This window comes from Bufo bufo, chromosome 5 (genome assembly GCF_905171765.1).
Source record: "Bufo bufo chromosome 5, aBufBuf1.1, whole genome shotgun sequence".
Taxonomy (NCBI): domain Eukaryota; kingdom Metazoa; phylum Chordata; class Amphibia; order Anura; family Bufonidae; genus Bufo; species Bufo bufo.
This window is the reverse complement of record NC_053393.1, coordinates 195,521,658-195,538,210: the sequence shown is the minus strand read 5'-3', so window position 1 is coordinate 195,538,210 and position 16,553 is coordinate 195,521,658. Positions and strand designations below refer to the sequence as shown.

At 38.5% G+C, this 16,553-nt stretch overlaps 1 protein-coding gene across 1 annotated transcript in view; it reads right to left on the bottom strand.

Annotated features, from left to right (window-relative positions):
• Window positions 1-493: 493 nt before the first annotated feature.
• TSHZ1 (teashirt zinc finger homeobox 1) overlaps window positions 494-16,553 on the bottom strand; it is an 84,116-nt gene continuing 68,056 nt past the window's right edge. Inside the window, exon 2 of the mRNA XM_040432582.1 lies at window positions 494-4,855. Within this exon, the coding sequence (XP_040288516.1) occupies window positions 1,665-4,855 (3,191 nt within the window). The 3' untranslated portion in view covers window positions 494-1,664. The remainder of the gene's footprint in view (window positions 4,856-16,553) is intronic.

The following is a 16,553-nucleotide window of genomic DNA, read 5'->3' as shown; positions in this document are numbered from 1 at the left end:
ATTGTTAAGGCAGCACTAATTCTCCCTGTGTCCTTTTTGAAACTATTGTGACTTGTTTGTAACATGTTAATCGAAATAGCCTGAATGAAATATGTCAGGATACAGATACTGAATAGATGATTTTGAATAGAATTATCTTGGTTGATTGCATAAGCAATACCTCTTACCGCTGGAATAACACCTTAACGGCACAATAATGACGACATGACAATGTATGTAAATCAAGAACTGCATGTGGGTTTATTTCACACATGAGAAAACAGTGGATTTAATTGTGTGAACCGAAATGTACTGTACAATATTAATGATAGAACATCAAAATGTATAATTCATAGTGCATTGCTTTATTTTGTATTTATTTATTTCTTTTTTTTTGTCAGTTTCTTTTGTACATGCATCTGAAAAGATGCAGGCGCCAGTAAAATGTCTCTGTTTAAGTCAGTCTGCAGGAACTTAATTTTTATTCAAAAATGTGATTTTTTTTTTTTTTTACATTTTATATACATAGGAATTGAATATAAAATGACAATATAAAAAAGTTCAAAGTGAAAGCATACAGCCATAAGGTACAAAGGAAGCAGAACTGTTTCAAATGGTAAGATATGTAACATGTACTCTTAAATTGTTATCTTTTATTTACATGGAACATGATCCTCTTGTTATGTCAGCCAGAAGGACTGCATTGAAGTACAAATTTAACCCTTTGGATGCCTGGCTGCTCCAGTGGGTGGCAAAACTTCCGATGCCCAAGCGGTTAACCTGCTGGTAGCAAAATAGATTCAAATGCAGCACAATTGTAGAAAGATAAGCTCGTACGGGAGCTTATATTTGCAAATAATTAGAAACCATATAATTCATTTTGCAAAAAGAAATCATTTCTACGTGTTTGAATAAAATATTGGCATACAAGATCTTGCTGTAGTGAAACATCATTTTCCATTGTGACAGTTCACGATTGATGGTACAGTATCTTTCCTGTATATTTTATTTTATTTTTTTAAATTTTACATTAGGATTTCTTTTTCTACACATGTGGCAGAGTAACCCTAGGAGTACTATATAGCCTTCCTCCCTTATCCCAGGGCTGCATGCATACTTTTTTTTCTTTCAATCTAAGATCTGTATTCAGTATTTATTACTATAATATATTTAATTTAATTTTTCTTGAATTGTATAAAGATTTTTAATTAAATATGTTTTATATATCAAAAGGCACAGAAATGCTATGGCAGTGCTCAAAGGGTTAACTTGATGCCACAAGATTTTTCCAACCTTTATTGTCATGGCAACGTGTTAATTTTAGGATGTTTGTTTTTATGTCATTGTTCTTTGTGTTTCTTTGTGGTTAAATTAATGTCTCTCAATAGTGTCTCCCACTACATTCTACAAAAGATAGCTTAACATCAAGAACAGATGTTGAAAATTAAAAGGTCAGACATTGACTCACAAAAAAAAAAAAAAAACATGCACAAATCAGACAAAGAGAATATAAATATAAATATAAAATATGTGAAAAAAAAATCCAGATAGGCAGTTCAGCAAAAAAAATAAAAAAAATAATAAGACTGATTTCAGAGGCTCAGGTCAGGCCTAGTGCAGTATTATGAATATGTTTAGTGCAATGTTCTTGTGGTCACTTGCATACCTGGCTGCATAACTGGATGTTACTGTTTTTCCAATTCAGTTACATATATCACATGGTCCTCTGGGGACTTTCCATGTGTTTTGCTAAGGTGCAGTTTAACTGCGTGTTTGCTTGCAAAAGTCCGGTTGCAGAGCTTACACTGGAATGTGGAGCCTGAATCCTCCTCAATAAGTCCAATTGAGCTTAAAGCCTTATTGGTGATAACTTTTGAAACATTCTGCTGCTCTTGAATTTGATTTAGAGAAACCTTTGACAGATCCTTCAAGCTAAAGCCTAGATGTGTCTCTAAATGACTTATATATGTTGAAGCAGTCCGGAACTGAGAGGCACAATCATTACAAAAGAAAACAGGGTGTCCCGTGTCCAGATTCTTTAAAAATTTTGTTCCCCCTGTCCTCCTTAGCTGATATTTGACATTGGCCAACCAATGGCTGATCGTTGTCATTGAAAGACCAGTAAACTTAGAGATGTGTACCCGTTCTTGAGGACCTAAGTCTGACATGATATACTTGCCTTCAGCTGTCTCCCGTAAGCTAGAGGCAAACTGGGCCTGAAGTATAAGGAGATGCTGGGGGTTCCAGTTGGACTGTCTGCCCTTTCTTTTATGTACAGGAGATAACTCATCCAATGCCTCTTCAAAACTGCTGCCATCTGCATCTGACTTTTCAGATACAGTTGACGGAGTAGAAGACTTGGGTGTTAAACGTCCAGTGAGATTCTTCACCATATCAGAAATGTCCATGAGTGCACTTTCCCTTAGGGGTGAGGAGACTGGGTCAGTTATACTTGCAACAAGAGGTTTGTTTTTGGATTTTGTCAAATCTATTGGCTGATCGCTGTTGTCGTAGTAGTACCGATCAATGGACTCAACCTGTTTGACAGGAGTGGTTGGATAGATAGGTTTGTCTAACATACTATTGCTAATTTTGTATAACATTGCTAATGGATCCAAAGATGGACTTACTGGCTTTGAAACTTTGCCTAAATGTGTATTCATTATGGATTGTAATGCACTGAGGGGATTTATAAATGATGGCTCAGTTGAATGATCTGTTATAATTCCTAAACTGTTGCACCCATTAGTCATTTTTGTTTTATGAGATTCTGTACCATTTGGTGTGTGAGTTTCCAATGGGGCTTCCTTTTTTGTCTTCTGAAGTTCAGCATCTGTGGATTTCTTTATAGTCTTTATATTGGAGTCATCTGTTTTAAGAATGTCTTTGTTTTCTTTTGCTACTGGAGATATGGGTTTAACTGGAGTCACCTTTTCCTTCTCTGCTGGTTTTTCTTCTTTCTTTACATTTATTTTTCCAGTTACTTTCTCCACTAATTCTTCCATTGCCGATACATTGCTTCTGTGAGGAGGAGGTGATACGCTACCAGGAGAATGGACCAAAGCATTATGGTCAGAGACCATGGATTTGACACTACTGGCATATGATGGTTGCATTTGCACACTCTGTACAGTGGGCTGCAATGCTTTTATAGATCCGGGTAGCTGATAAGCAGCATGAATACTAGGATATCCACCCCATGATGGTGCTCCATTTTGAGCCTTACTAATTGCAGAGGACACTGTATTTTCCAGTGACTTTAAAATATCCAACCCACCTTTAGGACTATCGTCTAAATCCTCCTCTCTGAGGTATTGATATGAAACTGCAGGCTCAATTTTGTCAGGTTCTTCATTTTCTTCCTTTATCTTCTTTTCTGGCTCAGGATAGATTACTTTTTCCTGTTCTGCTTCTAGTTTGTCCTCTGAAAGTGGTGATGCAGCTGGTGAGTCTGGCTGCTTCTTTATGTATGATGCTGGTAATCTCGCATGTGTAGTTGGGGGTAAAGGTATTGACTGAATTTTCTCTTCTACAACTGCATCCAAAACCAGTTGTTTTCCTTTTTTAGAGGCAGAATTGGTCACTTTTAAGAAATGTCCAGTGACCATCATGTGAGCAGTAAGTTGCTGTAAAGTATCATGGGAGCTGCCACATTCCATGCACTTCAAAATTTGAGCTTTGCGTGCCTCAAACTGCCATGTATAACTAGCACCATTTTGATAACCATATCTGTTGTTAGGAGTCACATAAGGATTGGCAGTTTTAGGGTCCTTTGCATTATCAGTTCCTGTGGCCCCTGGAGAAATTCCTGCTTGCTCAGGTGACTCAGGTGATGATATATCCTGAAGAGCGCGTTTTTTCGTGGTAGGGACCAGTTTTGTTATGGCTGGTACTGGCTCTTTTAGAGGCACTTTTTGGTAATGCTTCGTTTTAATCATGTGAACACTAAGATCTTGCAGAGATTCAAAGGAATGTCCACAATACATGCATTTCAGAACTTTCTGTGCGTCTTCTTTTCCTTCCATTTCCATAAGTGATCTTTTTCTAGGTTTAGACCAACGTCTGGTTCTTTCAGATTCTCTGTCTCTATTATTATCACGATAATGTCCTGTTTCATTCATATGAACAGTTAGCTCTACCAGTGTGTCATAAGCTCCACTGCAGTCTTTGCATCTGAACTTACTGGCTCCAGTAAAAACAGACCCATACAGTTTATTATTTTGCCGGTAGAGTTGAACTGTGCTAAACAGGCTAGGCTCTGGCAGAAGTCCATATGATGTTTGCTGCAATGTCTTTGCCAATGCCGCTTGGTGCCAGTCATATCCAGAAGCATTGTTACTATTTGTACTGTTGCTTGTACTAACACTGATACTAGTACTTGTATTAGTACTGCTACTACTACTTGTAATAGGCGGAGGCGTGGGCGTAACAGATTTAGGTTTTACATCTTCATCCTCACTTTGCTTGCTTGCATCTGCACTTGTGGTTGGACTTGACTTTTTCAGGTCTAATGCCAAAGTGGACCAACTGTTTTCTGAAAACAGGTTAGTGTACACCGCTTTAATTTGTGCCAAACTGTCCTGAGGATAAGATGAATTGTCTGCATTCTGACTATCTTCTCTGTCTTGTCCATCCTTGGAAGAAGTACTTTTAAAATCTGCTAGATGGTCACTTGTTTCACTAAATGGAGAACCATAGCCAGCATCATGATTAGTTGCACTACTGACAGGGGAATTTTGGTAGCTCTGAGTCTCTTTGCCTTCTGGTTCTTCGCTAAATAAATATTCACTGTCTTGGACATCCAAGGAAAGTCCATCATCTTCTACATTGTCTTCCTCAGTTTCAGCTGCCTTTAATTCTTCTGCAGGAACATATGCTGAAAAACAAAACAGCAAAAATAGAAATTAGAAATATGTTGAAGAAGTTTAGGAATTGGTGTATGGTTAGAGCAAGATTAAAGAAAAGACCTACATGATATACTGTAATAAAAGTATTTATGAGTATGTCTCATCCCCCTTTTTAATTGATTAAATTTTTTTAGAACCTTAACTACAACACTATAACTACAATAGTAGAATCAATGTGATGGGATAAAGTGGCTTCTTAAGAGACAAAAATGCTTATACATTTCTTCAATGTCATATATGTGTGTCATATATGTATATATCTAAGATAAACTTGAGCAAAACTGTCTTTATGATATATGTGATTGCAGGTGGAAAAAAGATAACAATAGGTATTTCTCTAAACCCAAGCCACCACTTCAGCATTCACAGTGAACCCCTACATTAATGAAGTTAAATATGAATTATGTTATTATACTGGACAAGATTCTCTAAATAATATAGGCAACTAAAGTTATATCAGCAGAGAAATGTTCCCCCAAAAAACACTAGCGTGACCTCATCTTTGGGAAATTGGAATTGATATTTAGGAACAGATGGTCATGGTATCAAAATACTCCAGAAGCCTGCTGGCAAAGGTCCCAACATTTTTGTGCTTGTGCATAGATGAAAGATGGGTGCAAATAATCATATAGCTGAGTCACTAAAAATATACCGGACAGTCAGGATAATAGAATCTTTTGGCAAATTACATAAAATAGTTAAAACAACCCTAGCTTAAACTAAAGGTTTTTTCTGTGTATAGGGTATTTTTTGCTTATAACTTTCTCCAATCATACTCGTGCACAAAATGAGGAAAAAAATGTAATTTGGTGAGATATAAAGGATAAGAAAGATTCAAGAAGGTACTCTTTATGTATTTATTTTATTGCAGTGCAATCTGAAGGCAGCATGTTATAGAGAGGAAAGTGTCAAACAAACTGACATATAGATTTGTGGGAAAATATTCGGTAAAACTTGGACTTTATATACTTAATTCTCTACTCTCTGAGTTATGTTGTACATGGGGGCGGTATTGTCAGTGACTGACATCTAACCCTGTGTACACACTTAAACAGAGAATGCTATCAATCACTGATAATAGCCAGTGATTTATTAAATATTTTTCCACAAAACTATATATCAATCTGCTCAGGTTCTTCTGCTCTACAATATGCTGCCTGCAGATTGCATAACATTTTGTGGTGACATGTTCTCTTGAAAGGTAAGAGGGATTGACACAATACTAGACTGAATAAAATGCTTAAATATTTGCAGTCCAGCTACATTATACATGATTTCAGTTACCGTATAATGTTTTCTTTCTTTTAATTGTAATATTCTTTCTCCTGTGTTACAGCAGTGCCAATAGGTTGCATATTATCAATAGCTATTTAATTGCTTTATCCCATTGTGACAGTTTGCTTTACTTTCTCAACTGATGGGTACTTTTTCTGAATACATATTTATTATTTTTCATGCAGACAATCTGCACTCATCAGATTTGATCAGCGCTAAAGAAAAAAAGCATGGAAAACGTCCTTATTTTGTCCAAAATCAGATTTTGCGTGGGAGATTTCAGGTGATAGTTGACATAAATCCCTCTACTGGCATTTTTTTGTAATACCTATATGACCTGTCCTGCATCTTAGGAAGCATATACATATGCTAATATCAGCCTGAAATCTAGATATGGAAGTTACATTTTGAAATCTATATTAAACCAGTTCACATACCGTACAAACCATGGATATGCAAAAAAAAAAAATAACGAAAAAAATAGTGGGACCTGAAGCTAAATCAAGCATGCTTCCATGTTTTACAGAATAAGTATGTGTGCAGTGTGTTTTTTTAAGTACTGCCGTGAGTTGCCAACATGGAATGCCTTCTGGATGGCAGTGTCTATTCATTCTGATGAAACAGATGTGCTGTCTTCTCTGGATAACATTAAATGCTGTGCAAAATAATTTAAGCAGACACAATGCGAAATATGAATATTCCTGGTGCACGGAGACAGCTTTCAAATGTGTTTCTTGTTCTACATTGTGCTGATGAAAGACAACCATAAGCCCCACACGCAAATAAATTGTTAAAAAATGATACCTCCAGTAAAGACATTTCAATCTTTTGGTTGTAAGAATACACATTTCATTTAATTACCTATGTTAATGAATTTCATTCTAAAATTAGTAAAGACATGCTTAAATGGGTGTGTCTGCCATTTTTAACCCCTTGAGGACATCCACCGTACATGTACGGCAGAAGTCCATTCTTTAAAAATGGTGTCCGCTGCAGAGTGCAATGGGCACAATAGCCACCGGATTTCTCTTGTTTTAAACAGCAGACACCAGGGGTTAATGTCTGTGAACGGCGATAATGCCGATTACAGACAATAAATCCCTCAGATGCTGTATCTTTAAGTTCCCTGAGAGGCCTTAAAAATAAAAAATATAAAAATTTAAAATCACTCCCTATACCTATAATATAAATAAAAATAAACAACAAAAAATAAAGATGATAAGTACTGCCATACTGAAAAATTTTAGCTGATTGGTTGCTATGGGCAACAGTTCGGTGATACATAAGCACAATATTTCATAAATTTCCTACTGTGTATATTAAGAATTATTACAATAAAGCCCATCATAGCTGTATATATTATATGTGGTTCTCCTTCAGTCTATAAACATGATTTTAATAATGTATCCTTCATTATTGTGATCTCATGTAAATATATAAAAGCGCTAAAATTCTGAAAGTCCAAGAAACTGTAGAGCTTTCCATAAAAGCATTTACAATGAAGTCTGTTATTGTGTGTTATAATCTAAATTGGCAATATGAAAATGTTTAGGATGTCTCAATATGGCAACTAACACTGAAAAGGAATACATCATAATAAGAATATTAGAAGCAAAAGGTAACAAAGAGAAGGTACAGAAGAGGAAATATCATCTTGTCGAGAATGCTATTTCTCCAAGATGTCTGATGAAATACAAGTCATTTAAAAAGCTGGTATTCAAAGATGGCTGTCACTTTAGATAGGGGCTGGCACGGCTCACCTAGACATGTGACACTTTGGTGGAAGTTAGGTCTGCTGCAATATTGAGAGCAGTAGAGATCAGGATGACAAAGACTGCAAGGCCGAGTTGCCTCAGGCTGTTAGAGAACGAATTCATCATGCAAGTGAATTTTCTTCATTTTTACTACTTGCTGAAAATGAGATTCTATTTCTGTTTTGTATAAGATGTAATAAAAATTAAACAGAAACCTCATTCTTTTATTTCATGCTTAGTTATTCTCTTACATACAGTGCAGTTTACACATTTTATTTAATAGGTGATCATTTCTTAAGGAATTAAATATGTATTACATATATTTCGAAATATGCATGCATAGGAAAAAAGATAGATTTCATTGATAATTTAAATAACGTATATCTGATTTAAAAAGCGCATGTTGTTTCAAAATGCATTTCTCATGCATTTTTGCTGAAACCCCCCCCAAAAAAACATTAAAGTGTAATAGCACCTTTATTTGCAGTCCTAGGTAAAACTGCATCATAATGAGCTGTATCAAATCACAAATTCAGATACTTAGATAGATAGGTTGAGAAAGGCCAAATTGAGTGAATAAAGAAGGTCCACTTTTTTTTTTTTACTTAATTTGGCCTTGTTTTCAATTTTATTGATAGATATGAGATAGATTGATAGATAATAGACAGACAGGTAGATACTGTAGATAGATATAGATGATAGACAGACAGACAGATAGCTTTGTGCATATCAAATGAAATAGAGCTTTGCTCATCTTGGATAGTGGAGTTAGCGGCGTATGGATTCACAGAAATGGTATAGTCCTGTGATGCCGAACCTCCGGCACTCCAGCTGTGATAAAACTACAACTCCCAAGATGCACACTTGCTTGGCTGTTCTCAGAACTCCACAGAAATTAATGGAGCATGCTGGGAGGCATAGTTTCACCACAGCTGGAGTGCCGGAGGTTAGCCATCACTGGCATAGTCTATACATTGCAACAACGAAGCGGCACAGCATTCAGCTGAGCATTACTGGCCCTTGTTTTGGTGATCATTGGGGATCTCAGCACCCAGACCCTCACTGATAAAAAATTCTAAGGATGAGCGAATCAATTCATACAATTTGATTCGTTCATCAAATACAGTTCTTCAACCTTGAGGGTCTATCCTCACTGCTGAAGAATCTCCCCAATGACAATCTCACGTCTGCGCTGCTGCTCCAAGTAGCAGCACAGATACAGAGCTCTGCTATATAAGCCGCTACACTGCCAGGTAGTGGTGCTTGAACAGACACTGCTCCAGTGTTGAAAGCAGAGTCTCTGCGCTTGGACCGCTACTCAGAGCAGCCGCCCAAGTGCAAGATTTTCAGGGCCAGGCGGGATGCCTGGCCCTGTCACTCAAGCGGCAGGGGGGAGATTCTTCAGCCCCTCACAGCTGAAGGACTCTATTTGATGAGGAATCAATTTGTTCATCTCCACTACTGACATCTCATTAAGACATGTCAGAAGTTTGTCATAGGAACTCTTTAATAAACTGGAATAAATGAGACCTTAACCTGATTGGTTACTACATATGGTTATCCAAACTATGATATCTGAAATGTTGTAAAAAATGAATGCAAAGTTGTCATCTCCTATAATAACTTGATTTCTACACCTTGTGGAGAATCTTATAAAATCTCGATAAAGTGTGCATTACACTTCCGCGATACAATGACAGCCCGCGAAGGATTGTTGAAAATATGTGAAGAGAGTGGACTGAGGAGGCTACTCTGAAGACCCTAAATAAGCTAAATTGCATATCTAATGCCTAATAGATTATTGCACATTCCAATCCTCTTTGTGTCTTTCACACTTGAATAAGAACATTAGCCCGAATGAAGTGCATCTCTTAAGCCCCACAGCAAGTAACTAAGGCACAAAAAGTCTTATTTTTTCCACCAGGGATGATAACAGGACCAAAACATGCTTGATTGCCAAATACTAAGGTATATCTCAAGCACTTCTCAAGTACAAAATGTATCAAATGTATTCCAAAAAGGAGCAAGAGAAAAAAAAACTCTGCAGACCTGCATGTGGCAGATCTGTCTTTTCAGGAGGCCTGTAACTTGTTAAATCAGTAAGAATACCTGTCACAGATATCCAGCTACACCATTTGGCTGATGTCAAACCTAAATAAACCAGATCAGAAAACCAGCAAGTGGCAGCATCGTAAATGAAATAGGAGAGGATCTGTCTAACTGTACCTCGCATGGCTTGCTTGCTGATTTTTTTTATTTCTTTTTTATTTTTGGAGGAGGGAAATAGTGGCAATCACCGCAGTCATTTGTAGTACTAATGTCCAATTCAGCCTCCTTTCATTCTCCTTATTTAGTTGGTCAGAATGGTTTCATAGCCGACACGGAGAAGCTGTGCTGTTTAGAAGGCTGTTTAATGGGAAAGTGGCAGTCTTATTTCTTTTCTAGATTTGGTTTGTCACTAGGTCTCCATTACATGCCACTCAGCTTTGATGCCTTTGGACAGGACTGATCAAAAGATGTCATTTGACCTACACAGCATGGCAGAAACTTGGAGAAGTATCATAAAGGGACACTTTGGCTGTAAATAAAATGACATTATTATTTCCTCTGTCCTATCATGTAGAAAAGCCAATTATGGTAATGCACGGCATGTCAATGGGAATATAGCAATCTTTTTTGGAGCAGGCAATGCACGGATGAGGGTTGCAACTCTCCTTCCTGTGAAAATGTGCCCACTGGAAACAAGGTGATAGATGTCTTCAAGTCTCCTAATAAATTCTAAGGCAGCCATAAAAAGTGCAAGTCAGCAAAACAATTGAAAGTGTAAAATGCAAACTGTTAAGTTTCCAAATTATCTTGTAATTTTATCTTGAATGATTTATATTCCGTCACTGTGAGCTTGCATCACTCTCCATTGTTTTGACTGGCAAGCAAGGCAATTTATGGCATCACTAAACCTTTAGTACCCACTAATACGTCAAGAAAAAAGCAGACTGTAAAACAGAGCAAGATCTTGACCTTGTTGCCGTGCAGCAGTTTCTTTTAAAGTTGCAGAGGAGGCTTTCTCAGTCATTGTGCACAGCAAGAGGTTGACATTGTAATCATTTTAGAGTGTTTTAAAAAATGGGGAAAAAAACTGTAATACCTCCTGCTGCTTCCCTTCCCCCACCACTCTCTACTATCTGGTCCCTCTTGACATGGGACATGTGATGGTGCACCTAATCCCAGGCCATAGAGTGTCACCACTGTGGGCAGTAACTGGCTCCGCAGTCCTGTTTCTAGATCTTGAGGAACCAGGGAGTAGAGAGGGGATCGGGGAAGTGATAGAACAGGAGCAGCAGAGGTCAGGAGTCCTATAGTCAGCAATATATTGACCTTTAAGACAACGTATCCCATATTCACAGGGAATAAGTGTCTGATCAGTGAGAGTCCAACTGCTGGAGACCCTAGCAATCACGAGAACAAGGATCTGTGGTCCCCAGTTCGAATGCATACATGTTGGCAGCTCCATTTAACTCTATGGGACCACTAGAGAAGCTGAGTGCATCCCATAGAGCTGAATGGAGTGACGTAACCACCTCTCCATTCAAACTGGGGAACATGAGCCCCTGTTTTCTTAATCAGCGATCAGATACCCGTCGATTAGACACCTATTCTCTATCCTGTGGATAGGGGATAAGATGCCTTAATGGAAAAAACCCTTTAAAAAAAAAATCTGCACCACTGTTTATAAGATGCCATAGGGGGGGGGGGGGGGGTTCCTCAATAATAGAAATGTACATAGTAAAGGCAACAGGGCTGCACACATATATACATTTTTTGTTTCTTTTAATTCCTCTTATTATTCTTTCTTTTGGAGAAAACATGGGAATGGTTCCAGATAGGGTATAAAGATATCATTTTCATTTGAGATTTTGAACACTACAGACTTTTTAACTAAGCTTCCATACTCCAAATGCTTTTCCCATACTCTGAATACCTGAAAGATCCTTATATACAATAAAACTGTAAAAACACAGGCTATCCAAATCCTTTCAATATTCCCAAAACAAGGTGCACATTTCTGGAAGTACAAGAATATATTCATGCATCTTCTGTTTGTATTGTGTGGTCTTGCTACTCTTGTGTTTGAACACGGATGTTCATTTTCCAGCTTATACATCTCATGGCAATATTTAGAGTAATCATCTTAGACATATACACTAAAGCCCAGCGTATATGGCCTGGGGTACAAGTCTTTTCTTCTGGCTGCTAGTTTTGTTTGAGGGATCCAGATAAGCTAGATCAACTAAGACTATATCTATTTATTTCATACCTTCCCTGTGGGCAAATATATATATATATATATAAATATATATACCTAAATATCTCAAGGTTCTACACATACTGTTCATTTCATACTGCTGTGTTGTCTTTTTAATTCAATAACTAACATAAACCTAATGCTACATACAAGGTTACTGGCACTATCGTACACTTTACATATAGACATACATTCAAAGGGAGTCTGTCAGCAGTTTTGGACATGCTAAACTGCTGACAGTGCTAGGTATGGCATAGCAGGACAAACATACCTTCTGAGGTGCTTTTATGATCAGGAGAAATGTGAATAAGAACATTTATTCTACTAGGTTCAGCTCCTGCAAGTGCCTAGGAGGTTGTGGTTCACTGTGACGTGCTCCCTTTAAGTGACCGCTGTGGCATCCAACCAGGAGACACCTACAGCTGTCACTAAGAGTAAAAGGTGTGGGCTGTAAAGCAGTTCAATAAAGAGGACGGAGAGCACTTCACAGTGAAGCACCATCTCCAGCACTCTTTCATTATCACAGGCAAGCAGAATAAAACTTAATAATCTCACTACTCCTTCACAAAATATATTTTCTCTTATCAGCCCCTACCTAGTGCAGTCAGCAGTTTTGCTTGCATATGCCAACACCACTACAGTCATGACAATTAAGAGGAGGCAACACACAATGCTAAATCAACTTTCGAATTTTTCATTCCACAAATTATGAGGGCTTTAGAGCCTAAAGCCCCACTGATCATAAAGTAATGGTGTAGCTTAGAAATATGCCATTACTTTATAACCCAATATAAAAATCCATTTAAATTGCTCAGGATGTAATATCTTATCTGATACTACACTTGTATGTAACTAGTTAATGCAATATAGAACATGTTATTGTCAAAAGATTCTGAATTGCTGTGTGGACTGGGAGTAAAAAGACACAGAGGGGATTTCCAAAGCTCAACTGAGAATCAGCCGTAACATCAATTATTAAGCCCATGGCACTTAAAACCAAAAGGAACTATGATAGTATAAACTGAATTTTAATAAATCCCTGGGGTTGCTTTCAATAAACTCACTGACAATTTTCCTTAAAATTAAGGATATAGTCTAATCAAACCTAGAAAACCATACAAGCTGTACAAAATATAATCCAATTTTTCTTTCATTTCAAACAAAGATAACTTTATTTATATCCATTAGTGTTGAGCAAAGTATCTGAAGCGGAAATAGGTCCGAAGTTTAGGAAAACTTTGATTCTAAATGAATCCAAATTTCCGAGCACTTTGTGGTAACAAATCAGTTTTGTTAAAATGTTGGCTACACGTGTTAGAAAGTAAAAGTATAGAGGAGACAAGCCCGGGAATGCAAGATCACCCATAATGCCGTGTAGCAAGTCAATCTGCATATAGACATCCCCTGTGATGCCACAGCCCTATAAAACCCTCATCCAACACGGTCTCCGCCAATGCCCAGGGATCTGAGCATAGGGAGAGACGTGGCAAGCTCTGGATGTGCTAGGGAAAATGTTGCTAAAAAAGATTAATAGAAGAATATTGGACAGGGAGACTGAAGGGAGACTTATTCTGCCTCAGTTTTATTTATTTATTCCTACATTTACTTATTCCCATTTACTTATTCAGCCGTAAACTAACATATATAATTCAATACCAATAAGATGGAAGCCTTTATTATTCCAGTGCCAGCGTGCCAACCAATACTATCCTGTCTACACCCATTTAGAATTTTTGAAAACTTCGCTCATCTCTAATATCCATCATTTAACTCTTTTCTTTTAGTAAGATTGTCTCATCCAAGGCTGGGGCTTTACTGCAACAGCAATTATTATTATTTATTATTAAAGCGCCATTCATTCCATAGCGCTGTAAATATGAAAAGGGGTATACATACATAATACAGACAATTGCACTAAGCATAAACAAGACGAGTTACAAACTGGTACAGAAGGAGAGAGGGCCCTGCCCGTGAGGGCTTACAATCTACATGTATGGGAGAAGGACACAGTAGGCGAGGGTAAAGCTGGTCATGGCAGTATAGGGGCAGCAGGGTCACTGATTGTACGCTTGTCTGAAGAGGTGTGTTTTTAGGTTTCTTTTGAAGGATTCCACTGTAGGTGAGAGTCTGATATGTTGGGGTAGTGAGTTCCAGAGTGTGGGGGATGCACGGGAGAAATCTTGGAGGCAATTGTGGGAAGAAGTGATAAGAGGAGAGAAGGAGGTCTTGTGAGGATCGGAGATTGCGTGTGGGGATGTATCAGGAAAGTAGGGAAGGGACAGGTTGTAGACGGCCTTGTATGTATTTGTTAGTATTTTGAACTGAATTCTCTGGGCAACGGGAAGCCAGTGAAGGGATTGGCAAAGGGGAGAGACAGAGGAGTAACAGGGTGAGAGGTGGATTAGTCGGGCAGCAGAGTTGAGGATAGATTGGAGGGGTGCGAGAGTGCTAGATGGAAGGCCACAGAGGAGAATGTTGCAGTAGTCTAGGCGGGTGATGAGGGCATGTACAAGCATTTTCGCAGATTCAAAGTTAAGGAAAGCGCGGATGTGGGAGATGTTTTTGAGTTGGAGGCGGCAGGTGGTGGAAAGGGATTGGATGTGCGGTCGGAAGGAGAGGGCAGAATCCAAGGTCACTCCAAGGCAGAAGACTTGGTTGACCGGGGAGAGTGAGCAGCCATTGATTGTGATAGATAGGTCTGTTGGGGGGGTTGAGCGAGATGGGGGAAAGATGATGAATTCTGTTTTATCCATGTTAAGTTTTAGAAAGCGAGAGGAGAAGAAGGATGATATAGAAGATAGACATTGTGGGATTCTGGATAATAAGGTGGTGATGACTGGACCAGAGAGGTAGATTTGTGTGTCGTCAGCATAAGAGTGATACTGAAAGCCTTGGGACTCTATGAGATGTCCCAGGCCAAAAATGTAAATTGAGAAGAGCAGGGTCCTAGGACAGAACCCTACACCAACAGAGAGGGAATGAGACGAGGAGGTGGTGTGAGAGTGGGAGACGTTAAACATCCGGTCTGTGAGGTATGATGTGATCCAGGAGAGTGCCAGGTCAGTGATGCCAAAAGATGAGAGAGTTTGCAACAGAAGGGAGTGATCGACAGTGTCAAAGGCAGAGGACAGGTCAAGGAGAAGGATCACAAAGTAATGTTTTTTGGTTTTGACTGTTAGTAGGTCATTGGTGACTTTGGTAGGGCAGTCTCAGTCGAGTGGTGGGGTCGGAAGCCAGATTGAAGCTGGTCAAAGAGAGAGCATGAGGAGAGGTGAGAGGACAGTTCAGAATGGACATGTTGTTCAAGTAGCTTTGAGGCATACAGAAGAAGTGATATGGGGCGATAACTGGACAAAGAAGATGGGTCAAGTGAAGGCTTTTTGAGGATGGGTGTAATGGTAGCATGTTTAAAAGCAGAGGGGAAGACACCAGAGGTTAGTGATAGGTTGAAGAGATGAGTTAAGGCTGGGATAAACACTGTGGTGAGGTTAGGGATGAGGTGGGATGGGATTGGGTCAAGTGCACAGGTGGTGAGATGTGATCTGGAGAGTAGAGTGGGGAGTTTCTCTTCTGTAATGGTGGAGAAGTGGGTTTTGGGAGAAGAGGACCGAGCAGTTGTGTAGAGGATCTGTGGGGACTGTGTACTAAAGCTTTCTCTGATGTTGACTATCTTTTGTTTGAAGTATGCGACAAAGTCCTCAGCTGAGATGAGAGGGTGGGGGCGCTGGGCACAGAGAAGGGAGTTAAAAGTGTTAAAAAGTTGTTTAGGACTGTGGGCCAGGGAAGATATGAGAAGTAGGCCTGTTTTGCATCAGCGAGTGAGGATTTGAATATGAGAAGGGATTGCTTGTATGCAGTGAATTGATCTTTAGAATTGTGATCTCAATGTGAACCCAGTTAGTCGGTATGGGCAAAGAATGTTAAAAATTAAAAAATAATTAATAAACTTTTGTCACCCACTATGTATCCCTTTTTCTTAATGTGCAGAGTTCCAATCACATATTTAGGGGAGTCTAGTGCTTCTGTATATAATATGGTTGCATTAAGCAGCATGTTATACATTTACAGAAAAGTTGTCTTTAGAACCCTTCTATGCAATTTCTTTTAACGTAACATATATTGTATTTTGCAGCATTACAACTGCATAAGCATGACCCATTCCTTTGAGAAATAGTATATTATCAGATTGTCAATGCTTGAAGATAAGAGTACTCTATTTATCAGAACTGGTGCGAAGGCAAACTGGCTTAGTTGCCCCTAGAAACCAATCAGATTGATCCTTTCATTTTCCAAAGGAGCTCTGAAAAATGAAAGGTGGAATCTGATTTGTTGCTA